At 38.8% G+C, this 23,538-nt stretch overlaps 1 protein-coding gene across 2 annotated transcripts; it reads left to right on the top strand.

Moving 5' to 3' along the window:
• Positions 1 to 8,907: 8,907 nt before the first annotated feature.
• LOC133639955 (major histocompatibility complex class I-related gene protein-like) lies at positions 8,908 to 19,684 on the top strand. Of its 2 annotated transcripts, XM_062033685.1 has the most exons (9): positions 8,908 to 9,031; positions 11,392 to 11,658; positions 12,419 to 12,669; positions 12,864 to 13,160; positions 15,790 to 15,870; positions 16,213 to 16,269; positions 16,948 to 17,049; positions 17,465 to 17,543; positions 17,660 to 19,684. In XM_062033685.1, the coding sequence occupies exons 3-8, from the start codon at positions 12,531 to 12,533 to the stop codon at positions 17,521 to 17,523; spliced, it is 735 nt and encodes a 244-aa protein (XP_061889669.1). In that variant the 5' UTR covers positions 8,908 to 9,031; positions 11,392 to 11,658; positions 12,419 to 12,530; the 3' UTR covers positions 17,524 to 17,543; positions 17,660 to 19,684. The 2 variants fall into 2 exon arrangements, with proteins under 2 accessions (XP_061889669.1, XP_061889668.1); XM_062033684.1 differs by having other exon boundaries at positions 15,790 to 16,269.
• The last annotated feature ends 3,854 nt before the right edge of the window (positions 19,685 to 23,538 follow it).

The raw sequence follows: 23,538 nt of genomic DNA, 5'->3' as shown, positions 1-23,538 counted from the left end.
GCTGACAAACTAAATGTTAGAGACCCCTGCTATATGTTCAAATGCACAGAAAGCGTGAGCAATGTCTGAGAAAGTGGAACAAAGTGACAAGAGGGCAACTTTCACAGTCGTCATTGACCTTGTGGAAAGAGAAGCTGAGAGAACATGATAACACTACTTGGACCAGATGATATTCACAGTACAGCATTGTAACAGTTTCATGTATTTCAATGGTCGAATAGTTTGCATGACCTTAACTTGAAAATATTAATAGCTACATAGTTACATGTCCTTTTCCAAAGCACCTTTCAGGCAAGAATACTGTTTGTGTATTCTAATCCACCAGGACACAATTAGGAAGAACTGAACTGTATTTATCACATTTACAACATACTGTGAAATGAATCCCTGCATTCAACTCATGTACATAACTGCTTTTTTTTTTAGACCAGTATGTATTTTTTAGTGTCAATGTGCTTGTGCTCTATTTTGCTTTTTGTTTTTGTTTATTTCGAACATATAAATAGGAATACACAGTAATATATTACGTAATTAAAGTTTCACACTTCAGAATGTCCAAAAATGAGTAGCAATAAACAGTATATGGATTTAATATATAATCACCTCATGACTTCATTTATGATTATTAAATCAGATTTTTTTAATTTCAACAAAATATGTTTGGAATATATGTTAATATGATGTGTTTTTACCTGGTTGGACAACACATTTAATTTCCTTTTTTTCTTTCCTTTTTTTAAGACAACATCATTTAAAAAATGCACTTGTATGCAGTACATGCAATTTATTAAAATAACAAATATGTTTAGTAAGACAAACATAGTGCTTTATTGATGTACATTATTTCCAGGTCAGTTTGACACAAGCGTGGAAGAAGTTTAGAAGGTTTATACCTGATTTATTATTTAGGCTCAAGATTCTTCCTTGAAATTTCAACTGTTTCTTAAAACACCTCACATTAATACATTTGAGTTCTTTGTCTAATCCCGTCTATGACATAATCCCACATACTGATATACTAAAGGTTTTAAGTGTTGTACGTGCATACAAATATTTTAAATTTAATTGTTCCATAAGGTTATCTTACTCCTGTTCTTTTGAAAAAAAAATTGTTACGCATTATTTATTGGGTAACAGGTTATTGTTTGCCTTATACATGATTGTATCTGTTTTAGTTGTACCAGTTTAGTGAACTTCAGTATTTGTGATTTAATAAATAAAATGTTTAAATGTTCTCTATAACCAACATTATGTTCTACCCTAACTGACCTTTTTGTAAGACAGTTAATTACTTTTTTCCCCGCCATATGTCTACACAATAGCTCAGATATGGTAGCTCTAGCAAACAATAGATTATATGGATCGATTTCTGGTCCAGTAATAATTTACATTTATTGTTTATTTATATATTTCTCCCTACGTTATGCTGAACTTTTCTAATGCAATATTTCCAGCTCATTTTTGTCATGTATTATTATACCAAGATGGATGTTTTCCTTCATTTTATCAATATCTATAGCCTCTATTTGTATTTGTGTTTGAATATCTTTTGTATCGTTTCTGAATAGCATTATTTTAGTTTTACTTCAATTTAGTTTGTTTTTTAATGAAACCATTGTTTTCAGTTATTCATCCCTCCTGTTATCTCTACTGAGTTATCTCCTAAACCAAACACAGTAAAATCATCTGAAAATAATTCTAAGTACAAGTCCTTTGTGACTTTACGGATGTCTTTTATATAAAGGTGGAACCATTTTGGTCCTAGTATTGACCACTGAGGTACACCACAAGTTATGTTTCAGCTTGTATTCTCTGAGTTTCAAATATCACATCCTCTTCGAAGGTTAAGTAGCTTTTAACCCAAATCAAGACCCCTCTGAAGCCAGCCCTCTCTAATTTAATTAATTATTTGATTAGTTATGTAATTGTTGTTCGGTCTATAAATTCTCAGGCAGCACACTGTTTATGATTTATTGCAAACTACATGTAATAAACTAGAAATGCCCTCAATACCCTTTTTCCACTGCAGCAAACTTTGGTGCCGGAGTAGATGAAGTTCCAAGTCAGAGTTGAACCGTATTTATACGTACAAATGTACACATTAACACGCATACGAACACAAACCCACATGACCAAAAACACAACACACCAGTAAGCGTGATTTACTCTTATTACTATCGTAAGTAGGGATGTATACCGAGTAGCGGTATTTTTTGGTCGGGGTTCCTAATTAGGTTGGTCCATGAGAACCGGGAAGATTCTGGACTAACGATACAGTTATCGCTATTTTCTGTTCCAGCTGACTGACGTTATTATGAAACGCTGTCACATTGAGTTCAGCTGCCGCAGCTACACATTCAAATCAGCTTTGAATAATGACAAATAAGGAAGCAACACCACAAAAAAAAGTTTGTAACATATCAATTCGCACTTTACTCACGACGAGTCACGACCGCGTTTTATCAACCGTCCTCCAAGCGATCCATTAATCCACAAGCCAATATTAATCCACTCAAAAAAGTGAACATTGAGGTAATATAATAATCCATAAAGTTGCTTTGAAGCAAGATAGCATCCACTGTGACTGACAGGTCTCTGATTGCCGTCTGACGTCACTCCATTTTGCTTGAATGTGTTTCAGTTCCTTCTATCTCTTGACTACAAACTGGACGATCGAGCATTATACTTGCTCACTGAGTCTTTTTAATGATGTAATACACACCACACACACCTGCATCGCTAGCTGTCAACAGTCAATATGGTTTTCGGTCCGTCCCTCAAATACGTCCGTGTGCAACATAAACACAAACAACCATGCCTGTGGCTACAAAATGCACACCCACATAACATGCTAAGTGATTGTATTGATTTATATGATATATTTGATATGATACATCATGTAAAAGGTGTGTTTTACACATGCATGCCATATATACATATTATTTCCAGCTGAGTGTAATTGTAATGAATAGAAACAGAGTGATGGATCTGTGTGGTCTTTACAAGAAGATGACATCACTGCATCTCACCTTGCACTGCACACATAGTTGACTTCATCATGTTGGAGGTGTTCAACCTCTTGAGCTACTATGAATGCTAATCAAAGTGCATTTTTTCACATGTTACATTTCCACAAATTACATATAGTATCGATAAGAGTTCTGATAAATACCTGTATCAGTGAGGAAATCTAATCCATTATTATTATTATTATATCAATAAGGGTATTGTATCGATAAACATTTAACATCTGTAATTGTTACAATTTAAAAGTTTAATATATTTATCTCCATTCTTTTTTAATGGTCTCCTTCTTTCTCTTATAAACTACTTTTAATCTGATGTATTTATTGCTCTATTTGAATTGATAGTAATGCTGGTAATAAAGGTAAAATATTATCATTCTTTATCAATATTCTTATTGCTCCATTTGAGTTGATGGTAATGGGGATATTAGAGATAAACATGATTATTATTATTTGTTAATATTGTTGTATTGATGTATGTAATATTGGATATATATATATATATATATATATATATATATATATATATATATATATATATATATATATATATATATATATACACTACCGTTCAAAAGTTTGGGGACACCCAAACAATTTTGTGGAATAGCCTTCATTTCTAAGAACAAGAATAGACTGTCGAGTTTCAGATGAAAGTTCTCTTTTTCTGGCCATTTTGAGCGTTTAATTGACCCCACAAATGTGATGCTCCAGAAACTCAATCTGCTCAAAGGAAGGTCAGTTTTGTAGCTTCTGTAACGAGCTAAACTGTTTTCAGATGTGTGAACATGATTGCACAAGGGTTTTCTAATCATCAATTAGCCTTCTGAGCCAATGAGCAAACACATTGTACCATTAGAACACTGGAGTGATAGTTCCTGGAAATGGGCCTCTATACACCTATGTAGATATTGCACCAAAAAACAGACATTTGCAGCTAGAATAGTCATTTACCACATTAGCAATGTATAGAGTGTATTTCTTTAAAGTTAAGACTAGTTTAAAGTTATCTTCATTGAAAAGTACAGTGCTTTTCCTTCAAAAATAAGGACATTTCAATGTGACCCCAAACTTTTGAATGGTAGTGTATACATACAGTCAAGCACAAAATTATTCATACCTCTGGCAAATTTTGACATAAAGTTACTTTTATTCAAGCAGAAAGTTGTGTCTTGATTGGCAATAACAAAGGCATCTTCCAGAAGATAATAAAACAATGTACAAGAGACATCATTGTTGGATAAAAATGTTTGTCAGATTTTATTTACATTACATTTGACAAAAAGTGGCATGTTTAAAATTATTCATACTCTTAGCAAGTTGTCACACACCATGGGAACATTAAACGTTCTATACCATTCTAAATAGTCCAAGATGTTTTAAAGCATGCTAATTACCATGATTGATTGGAGATAGCTGTTTAATCAACTCAACAGGTGAAATACAGCAGCTCTCTGCAGTTGGTTTGTGGACAGTCATGGCTCGGACCAAAGAACTCACTGAGGACCTGTGGCTGCACATTGTGGCTGATCACAAGTCCGGAAAGGGCCACAAGGCCATATCTAAATGTTTTCAAGTTCCAGTGGCTACAGTGCAAAGTATTATTAGAAAATACCAGTGGCGTGCGGTGAGGTTCATGGCTGGTGAGGCACTGACTTCATCACAGTCAGATTTACAAACATATGAACCCTAAAGAGTATCTTATTTACCATTTGATTGGCAGCGGTTAACGGGTTATGTTTAAAAGCTCATACCAGCATTCTTCCCTGCTTGGCACTCAGCATCAAGGGTTGGAATTGGGGGTTAAATCACCAAAAATGATTCCCGGGTGCGGCGCCGCTGCTGCCCACTGCTCCCCTCACCTCCCATGGGGTGATCAAGGGGATGGGTCAAATGCAGAGGACAAATATCACCACACCTAGTGTGTGTGTGAAAATCATTGGTACTTTAACTTTACACATACAAACTGTAGCACACAAAAAAGCACATTTAATTAAAAAAAACGTTATTATGGTCTTACCTTTATGTAATATATTGGGTTGGAGGCAATAACCAGGCGAGGTGATGAAGTACGTCTCTTTACTGTAGACTTCAGAACAGACTCAACACACTTGACGTCAGGTGCGCAACACCACGTAAATCGTTGGCCAACCAAAAAGTAACCCCAGTACGCTATAGCCAACATTAACCAGCAGATGGCAACAGACAAACATAGATCACTCTATTACATTCCTCCCCTTTTGGAAATGTAGAAGTTACTCAAAATAAATAAACAACCCAACCAAAAAAATGCAGCAGCTCAATAAGAAGCTAAAAAGTGCAAAAACAATAATGTTCGTGTTGGAGGAGTTGTGAATGAATGAAATATGAAATCCGTGCTGCAGTCTGCAGGTGTACCTAATGTTGTGGCCCTGCAGTCATTCACAACTCCTCCAACACAAACATTATTGTTTTTGCACTTTTTGGCTTCTTATTAAATAACTTTTTTAAATAAATTCGATCTTGCACGTGGGAAGTTTAAGTGTGGGCTTTAGTTAATATAACATTCCCGTCAGGGGGTGCATTCTCTACCACCAGGAGGCGGGATTACTGCGAGCCTCAGCCAGTGCGTCTTCGCAGCAGTTTTATGATTGCCCAGCACAAGAAATACGTTACACACATACAGTTGTTGACAAAATACACTGTACATTATATACCTCAGCTAACTAAACTATGGAAATGTATAATATAATTCATATAGCAATACGGTCTCACCGCACAGCAGGCCAGCAGTTAGCCGAGTCCGCAATCCATGTTGAGGCACAACTGAGTGACGTGCCTCACCTGGCTGCTGATCACCGCACCGTCTCTTCTCAGTATTTGAACGGCAAATGTGAAAATTCAGCGATTTTGAATAAAAATTATCTAAAACTGGTGAAGTTAAATGGAAAATAACTTTATAGTATAATCACTGGATACATATAACAATTTAATTAATTGTTTTTCTTTTTACATTTTTTTGCTTTCCATGATGACACGTGAGGCCCAGCCTCACCTGCCTCCAGTGACTGCACGTCACTGGAAAATACAATGCACTGTGGAAAATCTCAGAGGCCGGAAGCCAAAAGTGACACCTGTGCTGGCCAGGAGGATGGTGAGAGAGGTGAAAAAGAATACATCTGGTAAATCTGGGCTCCACTGGTGGCAACATCTCAAGGCAGACAGTCCAATGAACACTGCACAATGCTGGGTTCCATGGATGCAGAACAAGACCCCTTCTCCTGATAAGTCACACTAGAACAGGGGTGGCCAAACTTTTTCCACTGAGGGCCGCACACTGAAAAAAAAATGTTTATTTCAAAAACCAATACAATATATGTATAAAAAATATACATTTAGGCCTCCACTCAGGCTTGATCCCAAAGGTTTTTGGTAAAAAAAAATATTACAAATGTGTTATTATTTAGTATTATTATTATTATTATTCAAGATTTAAATCTCTAATAATAATAATAATAATAATACCTGGGATTTATATAGCGCTTTTCTAAGTACCCAAAGTCGCTTTACATGTTAAAAACCCATCATTCATTTACACCTGGTGGTGATAAGCTACTTTCGTAGCCACAGCTGCCCTGGGGTAGACTGACGGTTCAACATTAGGTCTATCTGTCAATAAAACGTTGTTAAAGATTTAAGATGTGTGCTCTTTTTGTCCAAAAAAATCCTGTTTGTTATGGAAAAAACAAAATATGTAATATTTTCACCCAATAAAAATTTTAAGTGGAATATTTGAGATTATATAATAATTGGAGCCTTAAAAAGCTCAATAACTCATAAAAACATTGATTTTAATTAATTTTTTTTTTTTTGAGCAATGACACTTAAAAAAAAAAAGTCCCACTAAAATGATTGGGGATCCCAAAGGGTCCTACTCATTAAAGTGTTAAAAAATTAATTAAATTATAAGTTTTATTGTTGTTCATGTTTTTTTGTTTGTTCGTTTTAGGCCCTTCTTTAAAAAAAAAAAAAAGAAAAAAGCTTAGTTTTTTATATGGCAAACACAAAATATGCAACATTTTCCCCCAAAAAATATTTCAAAGTGTAATATTTAATGTGACGTAATTGGAGCCTTGAATAGGTCAATAATTCACAATGACATTGATTTTGATTCATTATTATTTTTTAAAGAAATAAACAGCCTGCATGCCAGTTTTGCGTTGTTAGAGTCAACATTGCAACATTTTCTTGTTACATTTCACCTGTTTGCTCTTTTATACCACTTTTTATGTTTTGTTTAGTTTTTTATCGTATTTTTAGAATGTGTCGTGGGGCCGTTAAAAAATTACCTGCGGGCCGCACTTTGGACACCCCTGCACTAGAGCCTACTTGGCCTTTGCAAATGCTCATCTGGACAAAGAAGAAGATTTCTGGTCTTCTGTTTAATGGTCAGATGGAACATAAATGTAATTGTTTGGCCATGATGATGTATCCTTCATTTGGTGTAAAAAAAGAGAAACCTCAACTCTAAGAACATCATTCCTACTGTCAAACACGGTGGTGGGAACCTAATGCTTTGGGGGTGTTTTTTAACTAATGGACCAGGGAACCTAATCACAGTAAACGGCACCATGAAACAAGAGCAATACATCGAGATTCTCAACAACAACATAAGGTAGTCTGCAGAGAACCTTTGAGAACGACCCAAAACACACTGCAAAAGTGGTGAAGAAATGGTGAATCCAATTAAGAATCTGTGGAGGAAGTGAAAGATGAGGTTGATGGCAGAGAAGACCCTCCAACCTGAAAGAGTTGGGGCTCATCGCTAAAGATAAATGGGTAAAAATATTAGTGGAGACATGCAAAAAGCTGGTCAGCATTTATAGGAAGCGTTTGATTTCTGTAATAGCCCAAATATGGCTTTTTTTCATATTGATTATTGAGAAGGGTATTAATGATTTTGGACATGCCACTTTTTGTTAAAATGTAAATTAAAGCTGACAAACTTTATTTTCCACAATGATGCCTCGTGTACGTCGTTTTATTATTTTCTGGAAGACACCTGAGTCAGTTCCAATAAAGAAAAAAACTTGCTGGTTGAATAAAATTGACTTTATTTGCCAGGGGTATGAATACCTTTGGGCTCTACTGTATATATATATATATATATATATATATATATATATATATATATATATATATATATATATATATATATATATATATATATCCATACTGTATTATAACTGTTTAAATTGCTTTTTTAATTAATTCTGGTATCATATTTGTAAATAATGTATCTGTCCTTTTGTTGTTGTGTTATGTTGTTGTGTCCTCTCAGTATTGTCCCCCACAAGTCTTCTTTTTTTCTTCTTTCTATCTCCTCCTGTTGCACCAAACATTTAATGAAGCAAATACTAATAATGTAACAAGAGAAGTATCTCACACTTATCCTTTATAAAGTAAATCTGTACAGCAGATACATCATCCAGATGAGTACATTTTAATCAAAAAAAATAAAATAGTAAAGGTGTTACGACCCAGCTTTTCCCTTCTGCTAGCTGGTACTGGAGGTTCCAGTTGCCACCAGGTGCTGATGGTCATGAACTGGACCTGCACGGTGATGGACCTGAATGGCCTCCAAACCTTCCCCTATCCTGCACCTCATCTCTGGGGTCACTTTTGTAACCTTCACTCCAGGTTGAGACTGTGCAGGATTATATTGAAGATATTTTAATTTTTTTTTTAAACATTTTCTTCATGTCACATTTTGTATGTTCACAGTCCTGGGCGGCAGATATCTGACGTCAGGGTAAGGGTGACAACACCAGAATGGGGAAGGCACCAGGCTTCACCAGGGAGGAGGAGCTTACACAGGTGTGACCTTTATCTACCGAGTGGTCTGCGAGTCATTCAGACAACCTGCCAGAGGACAACAGCTTCAACCAACTTTTAAACCTGAACAGACATCATGAATATGATTGTCTTCTTTCTTCTGGCCGTGCAAATGCACAGTGTGCTGTCAGGTAAGCCATTTTTCTTTGCAACTTTGTTAACTTTGTAACATCAAAACTGACATTTGCTATTCTTATCTTACTTTATGTCATTAAAAACGGTTGTCATGTATAATGTCATAAATCTGCTAGTCATTGTCTTTTGACATCAATTTCATTGAATGGAATATGAAGGACCTCAGTAGTCCTGAGTTCAATCCCGGGCTCGGGATCTTTCTGTGTGGAGTTTGCATGTTCTCCCCGTGACTGTGTGGGTTCCCTCCGGGTACTCCGGCTTCCTCCCACCTCCAAAGACATGCACCTGGGGATAGGTTGATTAACAACACTAAATGGTCCCGAGTGTGTGAATGTGAGTGTGAATGTTGTCTGTCTATCTGTGTTGGCCCTGTGATGAGTCGGCGACTTGTCCAGGGTGTACCCCGCCTTCCGCCCGGATGCAGCTGAGATAGGCTCCAGCACCCCCCGCGACCCCAAAAAGGGACAAGCGGTAGAAAATGTATGGAATTGTTTCTTAAAACATATTAAAGCTTCAGCTTGACTATAGGAAGATGCTCCTTATTGCATTAGCCATGGGCGTCACCAGACAACTTTAATTGGGGCACGTACCCCAGTATTGATGACTTTCGAAACCGAATGCAGTTCCGAAACATTATTGTATCACTAATGTTGATAGACGTCTACACCACCCCCCGCCCCTCCTCACCCCTGCCCCGCCAAAACAGAGCTAGATAGGGTGGCACTAAGAGGAGATAAGAAAGTGGGAGGTAAATTCTTAAGCTGTGTAATAACAAGTTATTAGCAACTTTGTTTGAAAAAATTCCTTTGATTTTGTTGCTGCTGAGAATGCTAATCAGGGTGATGGAGAAGGACAGAGAGGAGGAGGAGGGAGTGAGTGGATGAGGGAAAGTGGGAGTCGCGGGGTTGAAACAAGTCTGAAGGGACGACAGCGACATGATGAGGCAGCAGTTTGAAGTTGAAGCATCCACAAAGGAGGAGGGGACATGAGTGACTTAAGGAAAGCTTGATCGTCCCATGCATGTTTGCAACTTGATCACAGTGCATGCCAGACAACGCCCCCTAGTGACAGGACAGTAGACCCAGGCCTTATTTGATCACTGTATTTATTGTAGAATTCTTCATTGAAGAATTGCCTGCAAGCAGTTTTAATTTGAAAAATAATTAAACACAAAAGCTTTGCAGTTTTAATGTTTTGTATTTAGTTGAATTTTGTTTAACAAGTGGCAGATTTAATTTAGTGTAGCTTATTTTTACTCCTCTGGACATGTTTGATGGTATTACCTGTATTATTATCATCATTATTATAACTATTATTATTATTATTATTAATATTATTATACCATTTTCATTTTTAATATAAGAAACACAAAAACTAAACATTAACAAATACATAATCTACAGTATTTTAATTTCAAATATATGAAAACACATTTAAAAATATGTATTCAGTATATTTAATTGTTTTCATCGTTCAATGGAAATGTGTCATAAATGTAACATATTTATTGACAAATGAAAATAGTAAAATAAATTATTCAACCTCCATTTAAAAAAAATATTTACATATTTTCCACATGAACAAACTCAACAAAACACAGATGACCAATTAAAAATAAAATAATAATAATTGGTTCCCAGCTGAGTGTGAAGTGACTGGGATGACAATCAGCACTTCCAAGTCCGACTCCATGGTTCTCGCCCGGAAAAGGGCGGAGTGCCATCTCCAGGTTGGGGAGAAGATCCTGCCCCAAGTGGAGGAGTTACTCCGAGGCTTGTTCACCAATGGAAATGTGTCATAAATGTAACATATTTATTGACAAATGAAAATAGTAAAATTAATTATTCAACCCCCATTAAAAAAAAAAAGAGTTTCCTTCGCCGGGTGGCGGGGCTCTCCCTTAGATGTAGGGTGAGAAACTCTGACATTCCAGAGGAACTCAGAGTAAAGCTGCTGCTCCTCCACATGGAGAGGAGCCAGATGATGTGGCTCAGGCATCTGATCAGAATGGCCCCCAAACGCCTCCCTAGGGGGGTGTTTAGAGCGCGTCCGACCAGTAGGAGACCACGGAGAAGACCCAGGCCACGGTGGAGAGACTATGACTCCCAGCTGGCCTGGGAACGCCTCGAGATCCCCCGGGAAGAGTTGGAAGAAAGTAGCTGGGGAGAGGGAAGTCTGTGCTTCTCTGCTTAGGCTGCTGCCCCCGCGACTCTACTTCAGATGAGCGGAAGAAAAAGGATGGATGGATGGATGGATCTAACAGTGCACATCAGGACTTGCCTGAAAACTAAACTGCTTAAAAGATTGTTGAACATGAAATCAAATTTAAATAAATATCATGTTTTTTTTCTTTTAGTGAATTACACTCTGTGGCATATCCAACTGGTGGACATTCGAGATTTAAAGCTCTACAAGTATTATGACGATGGTGCTCTGAATGGCCAAGAGATTTACTCCTACAGCAGCAAGAGCAGAAAAGTAGAACCGGTACAGGACTGGATGAGAAAGATCACAGCAGAAGATCCTCAGTACTGGCAGAGAGAGACCAAGAAGTCTGTTGCTCGTGAGCAGTTCCTCACAAACAGATTTGAAACTCATTTGAAGGATTTCAATCAAACTGAAGGTTTGTTTATGTTGAACTTTCAACTGTTAAGTTCTGTTTGATGTTCTATTTTAGTACTTTGTAATATGCACACAATACTTTGTAAAACGCATACATTACTGCACATATATCTTGTCTCTGTCCATCCTAGAATGACCTATGAAAAAACATGATTTGTGTGTGTGTACCGGTACTTGTGTGTGTGTATCTCTGTGTTATGGTGTTGAGGGTTTCCTTTGCTTTACAATACTTTGTGTTAGGAATTGGCAGGTTATGAATGACTCCTTCAATACTTGATACTAAATCGTCTCAATTTACCTGTTCCCTTACTTATACCTGCTACTGCGAGCTAGATTCAAAAAGGAAACCAGGTAATATGTCATTAATTGTGCAAAGCTACAAATCTGGTCCATGTCTTAAAACGGCTCCTTTTTCTCCTTCCTGCCCAGGCGGAATCATAAGCTCAACAAAAAAATTAATTCACTTGCTCATTTGGCAAGTTTCCCTGACTCGCTGACTCAAGTTTTACTGACTTAAGGTTACTTGGCAAACACTAAAATGTTCTGATTTTACAGAGTTTCACTGACTCCCGAGTAGTTGATCAAGACTCGAGTTCAAGGGGGGAACTTGTTGCATAAGTGCAAGTTTCTGCACATGCCTTTGTGACGAGTAACTTAAGTGAAAGAAGTACCCCAATAGACACTTTAGTGAGTGACTCATAAGAACTTGAGTCAGTAAAAGGAATCAAGTTTCACATAACTATGTCTTGTTACTCTCTCAGGTTTTCACTTAGCCGTGTGGAGTTCTGCATGTAACTGGAATGATGAGACTGATGAGGTCACAGGTTGGTATGATGAAGACGTGGGATTTACAGAAAACATGCCAATGAGGACATGGACCGCAGCAAAAGATCAAGGGATCACATCAAACTGATCTGGGACAATAACAAAGCTCCCCCGGACACCTTCAAGTTCAACACTGAGGAGTGTCCTTCTTACTTGAAGATGTTTGTGAGCATCTTAACGAGAACAGGTAGAACCTCACCTTTTACTTTCACCTTTGTAACCATGTTAGCATGTTCTCTATAGCAACATTATTAGCATTACAAACTACACTCTCTTTATAGTCTTCCTATTTTCTCCCTTTCCGCCCATATTTACTCCTCCCACACCATCTCTCCATATTGTCCTCTCCTCTGTTCATACATGACCTCACTTCCTGTGCAGAGCTTCCAAAGGTGTCCCTACTCCAGGAGACACCATCTTCTCTGGTCAGCTGCAACGCAACAGGTTTCTACCCCGACAAAGCCGTCATGTTTTGGAGGAAAGACGGCGAGAAGCTGCACGAGGGCGTGGAGCACGGAGAAATGCTCCAAGACGGAACCTTCCAGATGTCTGTGGACTTGAACGTGACGGCCGACATGAAGGGCAAGTACGAATGTGTGTTTCAGCTGACTGGCGTCAAGGAGGACATCGTCACCAAGCTGGAGAGCAGAAGCATCCTGAGCAACGCGAGCGGTGAAGGTGAGAAAGAGACATGTGGTTGAATTGTACATTGATGTAGATTAGGGGTGTAACCATTCATCCATAGAATAATCTATCAATTTATGTTCCTAAGATTCAACTCCATCGATCCGTGCTCGGCAGGTTGACCATCCAGAAAATATATATTGCGCTAACATCGTTTTAAAAGGCAGTCAATCGATTTTATCGATACTAGGAAAAGAAAACATTGGATGTAAGAATGTCAGACTTTATATGAAGTATAGCACTTTGACAATCCATCCATCCATTTTCTACCGCTTGTCCCTTTCGGGGTCGCGGGGGGTCGCCGGAGCCTATCTCAGCTGCACATGGGCGGAAGGCGGGGTACACCCTGGACAAGTCGCCACCTCATCGCAGGGCCAACACAGATAGACAGCCAACATTCACACTCACATTCACACACTAGGGACCATTTAGTGTTGCCAATCAACCTATCCCCAGGTGCTTTGACAATGAGGACGTTAAATGTTACTCAAGTCTGTCTGCCCGTCTGTGGCCATCAGTCATCAAAACAAAAAAAGGCGGATACTTACGGTGGCCGGGAAACGTCACAACAAATGCAAACGCCACAAAACAAAAGCCACAACACAACAACTTTCAGCAAAAAGCCACAACAAAAACAATCAACCTGAAGAGATGTTGGTTTATGTTTGATATTAATGTTATATTATTTCATGTTGAAAAACAAAAGCAAACGTCAGCAGGTAAATCTACAGTTGAAATGTTGGTTACTGTACTTTTGACAATTTCTTGAATGTCCAATAAATTAGTTTTTTTCTAAATTCAACCTAAAGTGTTGGTTGGACTTTATCAGAATCAGAATCAGAAATACTTTATTAATCCTCGACGGGAAATTAAGATTTTCAGCACAATCCCATTTCAAGATCAGAGAAACATTACAGGGAGACAGAACAGGATCAAACATTACAGGGAGACAGAACAGGATCAAACATTACAGGGAGACAGAACAGCATCGCTGACGGGTCTGCCAACTTCCGGCGCCCCTTACAAAAAAGGTCAGAGGTGAACGCTGGGGGGGGGGGGTGAGGAAAAAAAAAAGTAGTCTAACCCTGGAGAGGGGGTCCAGACTGAGGCTAAGGGAAAAAAAACTCATAGCCATAGTGCACATAAACATGTGTGTAAGAGTGAAACATCAAACATTAAAGAACACAAAGGACATTAAATACATTAAAAGAGCAGAGCTGATGCAACCAGCTATTTCTACATACAGCTACAAAAGTTAAACAAAGACAACAAAAAAACATATACACTGTGGTGGCCTCTGCGGTGTTCCATGCCATCGTCTGCTGGGGTGGGGGGGGAGCATGGCCAGAGACGGGAGCAGACCCAACAAAGCAACCAAGAGAGCCGACTCCAACCTCGGCCGCCCACCAACTCTCGGCCAGTATCCCGTCTGCATGGATGAGCGGACGCGTCTAAGGAGACCGAGGTGTCCGACACACGCTCATTCAGCCAAGACACTGTGAAGCTTGTCCGTCCCGGCGCTCAGCGCTAGTTCCGCAGCCCAGTCTCTTCATCCACATCTCCTCAATGTTTATCAATCAATGTTTATTTATATAGCCCTAAATTACAAGTGTCTCAAAGGGCTGCACAAGCCACAACGACATCCTCGGTACAGAGCCCACATACGGGCAAGGAAAAACTCACCCCAGTGGGCCGTCGATGTGAATGACTATGCGAAACCTTGGAGAGGACCGCATATGTGGGTAACACACCCCTCTAGGGGAGACCGAAAGCAATGGATGTCGAGTGGGTCTGACATAATTTTGTGAAAGTCCAGTCTCTCCAAATGGACTGAGGTGTGGCAGAGACCCAGCAGCTGGTCTCCATTGCCAAAACGCTTCCGGGAGGCAGATCCAGAAGTTCACAAAAAAGCGCAGCAGAAGTCACGAAAGGGCCACCCCTTGTCACACAGTCCCAAAGGGTACCTAACTAAAAGGCAAAAAAACCCACATGAAAACAAGAGGGAAACATTAGGAACACAAAAGGATGACACAAGAGCAGAGAGCTCCTGCCACCAGCAGTGCCATCTTGGAAAAAAAGATTGAAAGATTTGTTTAAATAATATGTAAATGCGCTGGCCATTAATTGTTGTTTACTTGCTTGTTTGTATGTATAATTTATTTATGCATGATTTCCTTACAAGAACTAATAGGAATATTGTAAACTTCACCTGCAGTGTCCAATATCCAGTATTTATTTGACAGTCACACTACTTGACTTCTTTTTTGCTAAAAACTTACTGCATTGATTTGTACTTACTTGAATCGTTTTGTATTGTATCGTTCAAATACATATATATCTCCTTGAATCATATCACCAACCACAAATTATGATTTGCATCAAATTGTTATTAAAACTAATCGTCACACCTCTAATGTAGATGTTTCTCATCAGAAGTCTAATTGTCCCTTATATTGATCCATGCTATGTAATTAGCATGTTACTGTTTCAGCTGCTATGTGGTGATGTACAACAGAATCTAGGTCCAGTTATCAACTCTCACACGGACCAACAAAACCATTTATCAATTTATTTGTGTGACTCACTTTTAACTTTGTGCTTGTTCATTCTACTTTCTATCCAGACCTCAATACAACCATCTCTGGTAATAACAGCCAAGCGACCTCACGGCCTACCACCATCACTATCAGACCAACAACCAACGGTACTTCTTCCAATGGCAACCAAACTACTACCTGGCCCAACACAACCATTGAAGCGACCGCCCGACCCAGTCTCAACACAACCATTGAAGCGACCGCCCAACCCAGTCTCAACACAACCATTGAAGCGACCGCCCGACCCAGTCTCAACACAACCATTGAAGCGACCGCCCGACCCAGTCTCAACACAACCATTGAAGCGACCGCCCGACCCAGTCTCAACACAACCATTGAAGCGACCGCCCGACCCAGTCTCAACACAACCATTGAAGCGACCGCCCGACCCAGTCTCAACACAACCATTGAAGCGACCGCCCGACCCAGTCTCAACACAACCATTGAAGCGACCGCCCGACCCAGTCTCAACAACTCGGAACCCACCCCGCCAACTCCTGGTCACAGTAAGTCCACAGATCATCTGGAAGGTAAACAGACAAAGGGACAATTTTAGACTGTAAATATGAGACATTAAGTCCAGGCCTAAATATATTCTGAGTGGTTATTTAAACATGAGGAGCATCAGTTCAAATAAGATCTAATTCATATTTCATATATTAACTTGATTTATATATGACTATAGCTTTGTTTAACAGAAACGTTGCTGCACTAAAACATAGCAGTAAAAATATTGGATATATTTTAATATTTCTGTTTTAAAAATACCAGTAAATAGAGTCATGAAATTTAGTAAAGAGAAGTTCTAATACAGAGCTAGAATGGAATACTCATTTTGAATGTTTCACCCTTAATGTGAGTCAGCGTGATTCTAAAATATTTGTTTTGTATAATCTTCCATCCTCTTCAGTCTCCTTGTTTGTTTTTTTAACACAGGAGTAAGAGAAACGTGCAGTTTTCAAAATAATTGTATATTGTCTGACTGTCTGTAAGGCCAAGAATTCTTTTATGCTGAGTTCTAACTGGGGATTGGATGAGCGCTAAAAAGTCAAAATAATCATCTTACACTTAACTTTGTTATATTCTATGTCATGATGACAATGGTTGATCTTTACATGCAAAGTAGTTATGAAGATTTCCTTGTCATGCTTTGTCAACCCAGTTATGCTTTTCGCTCTCAACAGAAAACTTGAGCATCAAGGTCGCTGTTGTCACGGTGGGGGTCGTTGCTGGGGCGGTCCTCCTGTCGGCCATCATCTTTGGGATTGTCAAGCGTTACAGACGCAGTGAGTCACATATCTTGTGTCTTTTTCTTGTCTTCTATTCCTCAGCGCAGCATCACTCGACCTGTCAAACTGACCATTTCTGACCATAAAACAGCCTTATTTTGTCTTCATTTTTCTATTTTAATAGTGTCCTGTAGTTTTCCCATCATGCAATTTTATTGTATTTTAATCTTCTCTGACAGCAAAACTACTAGAATGTCCCCTTATTTCCAGGTGACATCACATGTGCACACTTCTCTTGCTGACTCATTAAGAGGAAGTAAGAGGGAAACATCAAGTTTCTGATGTTTCTAAGTCTCACCTCAAAGATCCCATGCGAGTGATGAGGAACCTTCTGGATGCACTTTCTTCACCATGAGTGAGGTGTTTGGTTAGCATGAGTAACCAGCTAACAGTGTTTGTGTTTGTTCAACAGCTCACAGTATCTACTGGGACACAATGACCGTAAGGTTTACTCGGTCTGAGTCTGAGTGAGACACAGCAGCTGGCACACAGTGAGTTAACTTACAAGCACTGTTTGCATGTCCAAATGTTTTTGGACTCGGTGTGAAGATGATCTTTAACTTGGATTAACGTTTGTGGGTAATATGCTGTCATCTTCTTCCTCCAGGAACACAAAGATGTCTCCATCGCTGAGGGACATCGTCTCACATGGAGATGAGATGGAGATGTTCTTTGTTCTTCATGATACATATACCTTATACTCATATTTTACTGTTACATCATGCAATTTCTTTCCTGGGTACTTAAAAAATGGAGATGAGATGAGATGAGATGGAGATGAGATGGAGATGTTCTTTGTTCATGATACATATACCTTATACTCATATTTTACTGTTACATCATGCAATGTCTTTTCTGGGTACTTAAAAAATGGAGATGAGATGGAGATGAGATGGAGATGTTCTTTGTTCTTCATGATACATATACCTTATACTCATATTTTACTGTTACATCATGCAATGTCTTTTCTGGGTACTTAAAAAACCTGTTATGATCATATCATGTTTTTTCGTTTCAGATTGATTTAGAACCTTTATTTAACCAGATAAGAAAACCCATTGAGATCAAGATCTCTTTCACAAGGGTGACCTGGCCAAGAGGTCAACAGCACATGTCACAGAGCAGTTTCAAAATAAATACATTAAGACATACATTTTAAAATACATAAGAGAACTGTAAAACAACAGAGATTTACAATTTAGGTCCTAATGTGCATGTTGCTTTAAATGCAAACTAATAGTAGTGGAATCGCCACTATTTATTGATGATAATCACATAGTGTCACATTTCTTTCAATAAATTAATTCCTTCATTCCGGCTCCAGAAGGAGGAATAGCCAGAAAGTGATGTTGAGAGAAAAATACAAGAAGAGAACAAGATAAAGATTGAAGTTTTCACAGCACAAACTGAAAGCCAACTAAGATGAAAACTGAAATATAAGTTAAACATAGTATATTTTTTTTAACAGATATTACTTTAAATTAATTACAATATTGATATGCCAAAAAATGGATTTGTCAAAATTGAAGTCGAATGTTCTATTGGCAAACACACATTCAAAGCAGTACCATTCCAGTGTGACCACAGTGTTGTCTCTTGATTGGTAGTTAAGTCATTTCATGGTTTTACCTTCGACCAGTAACCTTTAACAGTTAACGTTTTTTACCCGAGTGTTAAAAAGTGAGATGTCTGCATTATCGTCACATTTAAGATGTTTTATTTTTGGACTGGTAAGCTTTCTTAAAGAGAACTGCACTTTTTTGGGATTTTGCCTATCGTTCACAACCCTTATGAAAGACATGACATTCGGGCAGAAGGCGGGGTACACCCTGGACAAGTCGCCACCTCATCGCAGGGCCAACACAAATAGACAACATTCACACTCACATTCACACACTAGGGACCATTTAGTGTTGCCAATCAACCTATCCTCAGGTGCATGTCTTTGGAGGTGGGAGGAAGCCGGAGTACCCGGAGGGAACCCACGCAGTCACGGGGCGAACATGCAAACTCCACACAGAAAGACCCCGAGCCTGGGGATCGAACCTAGGACCTTCGTATTGTGAGGCACATGCACTACCCTGTTCCACCGTGCTGCTCCATTTACATTTCGTGACTTGAAAATTAACCAAATATTAGTGACATTGGTATTATAACGCAGACAAACTATTTATTGATCACAAGATTGTGTGTAATGTTGACATGATCGACTGATCAGCTGCTTCCTCGTTTTCTTGCTCGTCAAACTTTATTGTAGATCATAAATCATGCTTCTCACCTGGATAAAATAAGGCTGAGGATGGTACACTATTTTAGACCAGGAAATGGCAAGAACGACACAAAAAGACGCTTGGTTTCCCCCACCTTTTCTTTGGGAAGACTATGAGTCATTCTTCTTCTAACTCTATAATCTCTCTAATCTAACTAGCCTCCATTGTAAGCGGACTTTTGATCGCATGTATTTAATATTTAGCATGCATAAAAATACATCTGTCATGTCTTTCATGATTGCGAATGATAGGCAAAATTCCGGAAAAAATGTGCAGTTTCCCTTAAAACTTGTATGAACAATCTTGAAATGACATGTTAAATGTTAATGTCTGTACCATTATTAAAGATTTTTTGATTGCAATTTCTGTTTCGTTGATTTCTGTTGTTTCCGATGTATAAGAAAAGATGAGAGGCAGGAATACATTATCTTCCATGATAATGAAGACATCCATCCATCTTCTTTTACTGTATACCAGACAGTTTACATTCATGTTCATCCATCCATTATTTCCTCCTCACCTAATCCTGGTTGTTGGTTGCAGATACAGCAGTCTGTCAGCAGTCCCTGTCTCCGATCACTTCCTCTAACTTCACCAAGGTCACTAAGGTGTTATTTCGTTAGTGGGACATAGTCCTCTAACTCCACTCCCAAGGTCACTAAGGTGTTATATCACTAGTGGGATATAGTCCTCTAACTCCACTCCCAAGGTCACTAAGGTGTTATATCACTAGTGGGACATAATCCTTAAAGCATGTCCTAGGTCTACAGGCTAAATAGGGCCTTAAGCAGAAATATGTTTGCAGGCCGCCACCATTACAAAATATTTTCACACTTCATGTGGAATGATTTTTCTAGTTTTTAAATACATTTTTAGAATGCAGCTGAGATAGGCTCCAGCACTCCCGTGAGCCTGAAAGGGACAAGCGGTAGAAAATGAACTGATGGAAAAACTATAATTTGATGAAGGTTTTGTACTAAAATTAATTAACGAGAAATACATCGTTAAATTTTAGGATATAAAAACTGAAATGTTCTGATCTTTTAATACATTTTCAACTGGGATTCAAACCCACTACTACTACATGCTTTTGAAGAGAAGCACTAATGCCGCACACCACAGGAGTGTCAAACCAGGTGGGGTCAATTTTCATTATATTCTTTCCAGTGACAATGTAGAAAGTGGCGATGAATATGTTTACTGTAACATTTTATATGACGCACCCTGTCGTTCATTGACATTTTACAGGCGCTTCTTCACGCAAAACGAGGCCCACCATAGATTGTGGGGCCCTAAGCACAGCACTTGATCTGCATAGGGGGCAGCTCTGTAGGTCTACCTCAGTCGATTACCGGTTGGCAGGGACGTGCACATGATTATAGAGGGGCAGGGGCTCAAAGTCAGAAAAGAGCAGGAATTATTTTTTTTACACAATATTGAAATTAATGTAAAATTAAATTTGCTAATAGGAAGCTAACTACTTAGCTGTGTGTCCTTTGTAGGTAAAAGTGATTGCCATTTCTTTTGTGTCAACAAATTATGGTCATAATGAGTTAATTCGCATTATCATAGGCTTGGAAGACATGAAAAGCAACAAAACACTGGTTTATTATTAGGCTATTTATTGTTAAAGATAAGCATTTTAATATTGAACAGTGCAACATGAACTTTGAAAAAAAATACAAAAATAAATACCCAAATGGAAAAAACTTCAATGTGAAAATCTTTCCTTCTTCCCTTAACTTGAGTATTGTAACTTATGGTCTTTCTCACTTAATGCTCAGACTAAACAACTGAAACGCAATACAGGGCCAAAAATATGGACCAGGGGCCAGTAGAGGGCTGTATCCTTTCTTTTTTTGGCATTGTGCTGCAGGCATAATCAACATGAATCAAGTTTAAACACAGATGGTAATATTCCTAACAGATAACCTACCTCTTATATCCCCAGAATGCTGAAATTATTATTATTATTCATAATAATAATAATTATTATTATTATCATTATCACTATTATTATTATTGTTATTATTATCATTATTATCCTTATTATTTTGCTAACCCACACAGTAATAGCAAAGTCACAATAAACTTAATACATCTAAAACTCTACTGTGAGAGAAATGTGATCCGCCGTAAACACAGTGCATTTTATTTTGAAAATTAACCCGGTGTTTTATTTTGTATTTTGGACACTACTTCCTGTCCCGCACGATCCGCTCTGCTCTGTGCGGACTTGATGTGGCGTGCTCAATTGATGCGCCGTGCTCCGACGTCCGGCAAAAACAGAAGCTAACACATTGAATAATAGAATAATACAGCGTTTTTCTGAAATATTACCCATATTAGATGCTGAATAAGTGGACGGCGACTGGACCATAACTCACAGGTTCAACTTGCTCCACTGTCACGTCTCAGCGGAAGCGGCAGGGGGTTTTTGTACCGCTGTTTTTTTGTGTGTTTTTTTTTTTTTACATCCCTGACAGGAATTTATTAATGTTGTTTAAAGAAAAAAACAAACACACACACACACACACACACACACACACACACACACACACACACACACACACACACACACACACACACACACACACACACACACACACACACACACACACACACACACACACACACACACACACACACACAGGCAGAGGGCACTTTTTAAGACGAGGCAAAAAAGGGCAGGTGCTCAGGCACCCATAGGGCCCTATGTGTGCACGTGCCTGCCGGTTGGACATGTAAAAAAAAAAAAATCAGGGAGGTAACCTGGAGGTATCAGAAAGCTTACCTCTGACTACAGAAGTACGACAAGTGGTACCTCAACTTTCGAGCTCAATCTGTTCCATGACCAAATTCAGAACTCAAAATACTTGTATCTTAAAGGAGCCCTATCATGCCAAACTAACTTTTTTTTACCTGATGGCACCTGCTAATTTGTATGAGATCTGCTTAAGTCCCACAGATTTGAAATCAAAATGTGGAGCTATTGCAGAGATATTTATAAAACAATCTTGCCTTCCTTACAACTTCTTCCAAACGGTCCGTGTGATGTTTTTTTTTAAGTGTGACATCAGCAGGATGTCTGTATATGGTAGACATTTACCCAGACATTCTTCCGTGGGTCAGCCAATTTAAATGTATGTAATACCTACTGAGGTTTAATATGTGTCTTTATGTAACAGACGGGACCTACGTCTGCTTAGTAGGGGTAAAACACTCTTCCCTGAATGGCAGGAAGTTAGAGGAGCTAAATCCCTAACCCCCAGGCCTATTAATCTTGTGTCCACTCTGCCTGTTCAGTCAAAACTAGAGATGCGCGGATAGGCAATTATTTCATCCGCAACCGCATCACAAAAGTCGTCATCCACCCGCCATCCACCCGAACTAACATTTTATTAAAACCACAACCGCCCGCCACCCCCCACCCACCCGTGGTTATATATCTAATATATATAACAACGACATTCAATGCGTGCCACGCATTAATATCTCTTGGCCACGCATTAGAGGCTTAGAAATATTAATCCGTGATAATATTATTTATCATTATTATAATATTATTGTCATTTCCATTAAGAAAGTGTTGACTATTATTGTTATTTTTTTCCCCTGGTCTTTAGTATTCCCTTTTTTAGTTTGTCGCTTCCCACGTTTGCTGCCGGCGTTGCTATCTTTTTATTTTTTTCTTCTTCTTCTGTTGTGTTGTGGTGTGCTGTGTCACGCCAAATGTCTTCCCCCTACAAAAACCTTCCCTCCCCCATTTACTTCCGGGGCTGCGTCGAATAAAATCACAAAGTTGCTGGGGGTCCTTAACCTGCACGCGACTGTCCTGTTTCGCACCTGTACAAAAAAAAAACAATAATCGATTTCTTTAGATTCCAGCAGCTGTCAAAGACGAATTATCCTTCCAGCGACGGGCAGTCAAAGCCGAAGTGCTATCGATCGCTGTCAATGACGTAAGAGGAAACATGACCACGGAAGTACATGGGTGGGGGCGGGGTGGGGGTTTGTAGGGGGAAGAAATTTGGCGTGACAGCTGCAGCAGTGCCTGATGAATAATTGCCTGTTTCAAAGAGTGCTGCTCGTTTTTCGTATGTGGGTAACAACATTTAACTACGTATATATATATTTCCGAATTGGTTCAACCTCCACCCGCCCAAATCTATTTAAAATAAAAAAATTTCGTCATGCATCCGCCTGACCCGCGGAT

Source organism: Entelurus aequoreus, linkage group LG22 (genome assembly GCF_033978785.1).
Source record: "Entelurus aequoreus isolate RoL-2023_Sb linkage group LG22, RoL_Eaeq_v1.1, whole genome shotgun sequence".
In the NCBI taxonomy this organism is placed as follows: domain Eukaryota; kingdom Metazoa; phylum Chordata; class Actinopteri; order Syngnathiformes; family Syngnathidae; genus Entelurus; species Entelurus aequoreus.
This window is presented reverse-complemented; position numbering and strand designations above follow the sequence as displayed.

Coding starts and splice junctions, on each gene's coding strand:
- LOC133639955 (XM_062033684.1), top strand. CDS start 12,531: ATGGACCGCAGCAAAAGATCAAGGGATCACATCAAACTGATCTGGGAC. Junction 13,161..15,789: donor GAGCAACGCGAGCGGTGAAG/GTGAGAAAGAGA, acceptor CTTTCTATCCAG/ACCTCAATACAACCATCTCT. Junction 16,270..16,947: donor CCCGCCAACTCCTGGTCACA/GTAAGTCCACAG, acceptor CGCTCTCAACAG/AAAACTTGAGCATCAAGGTC.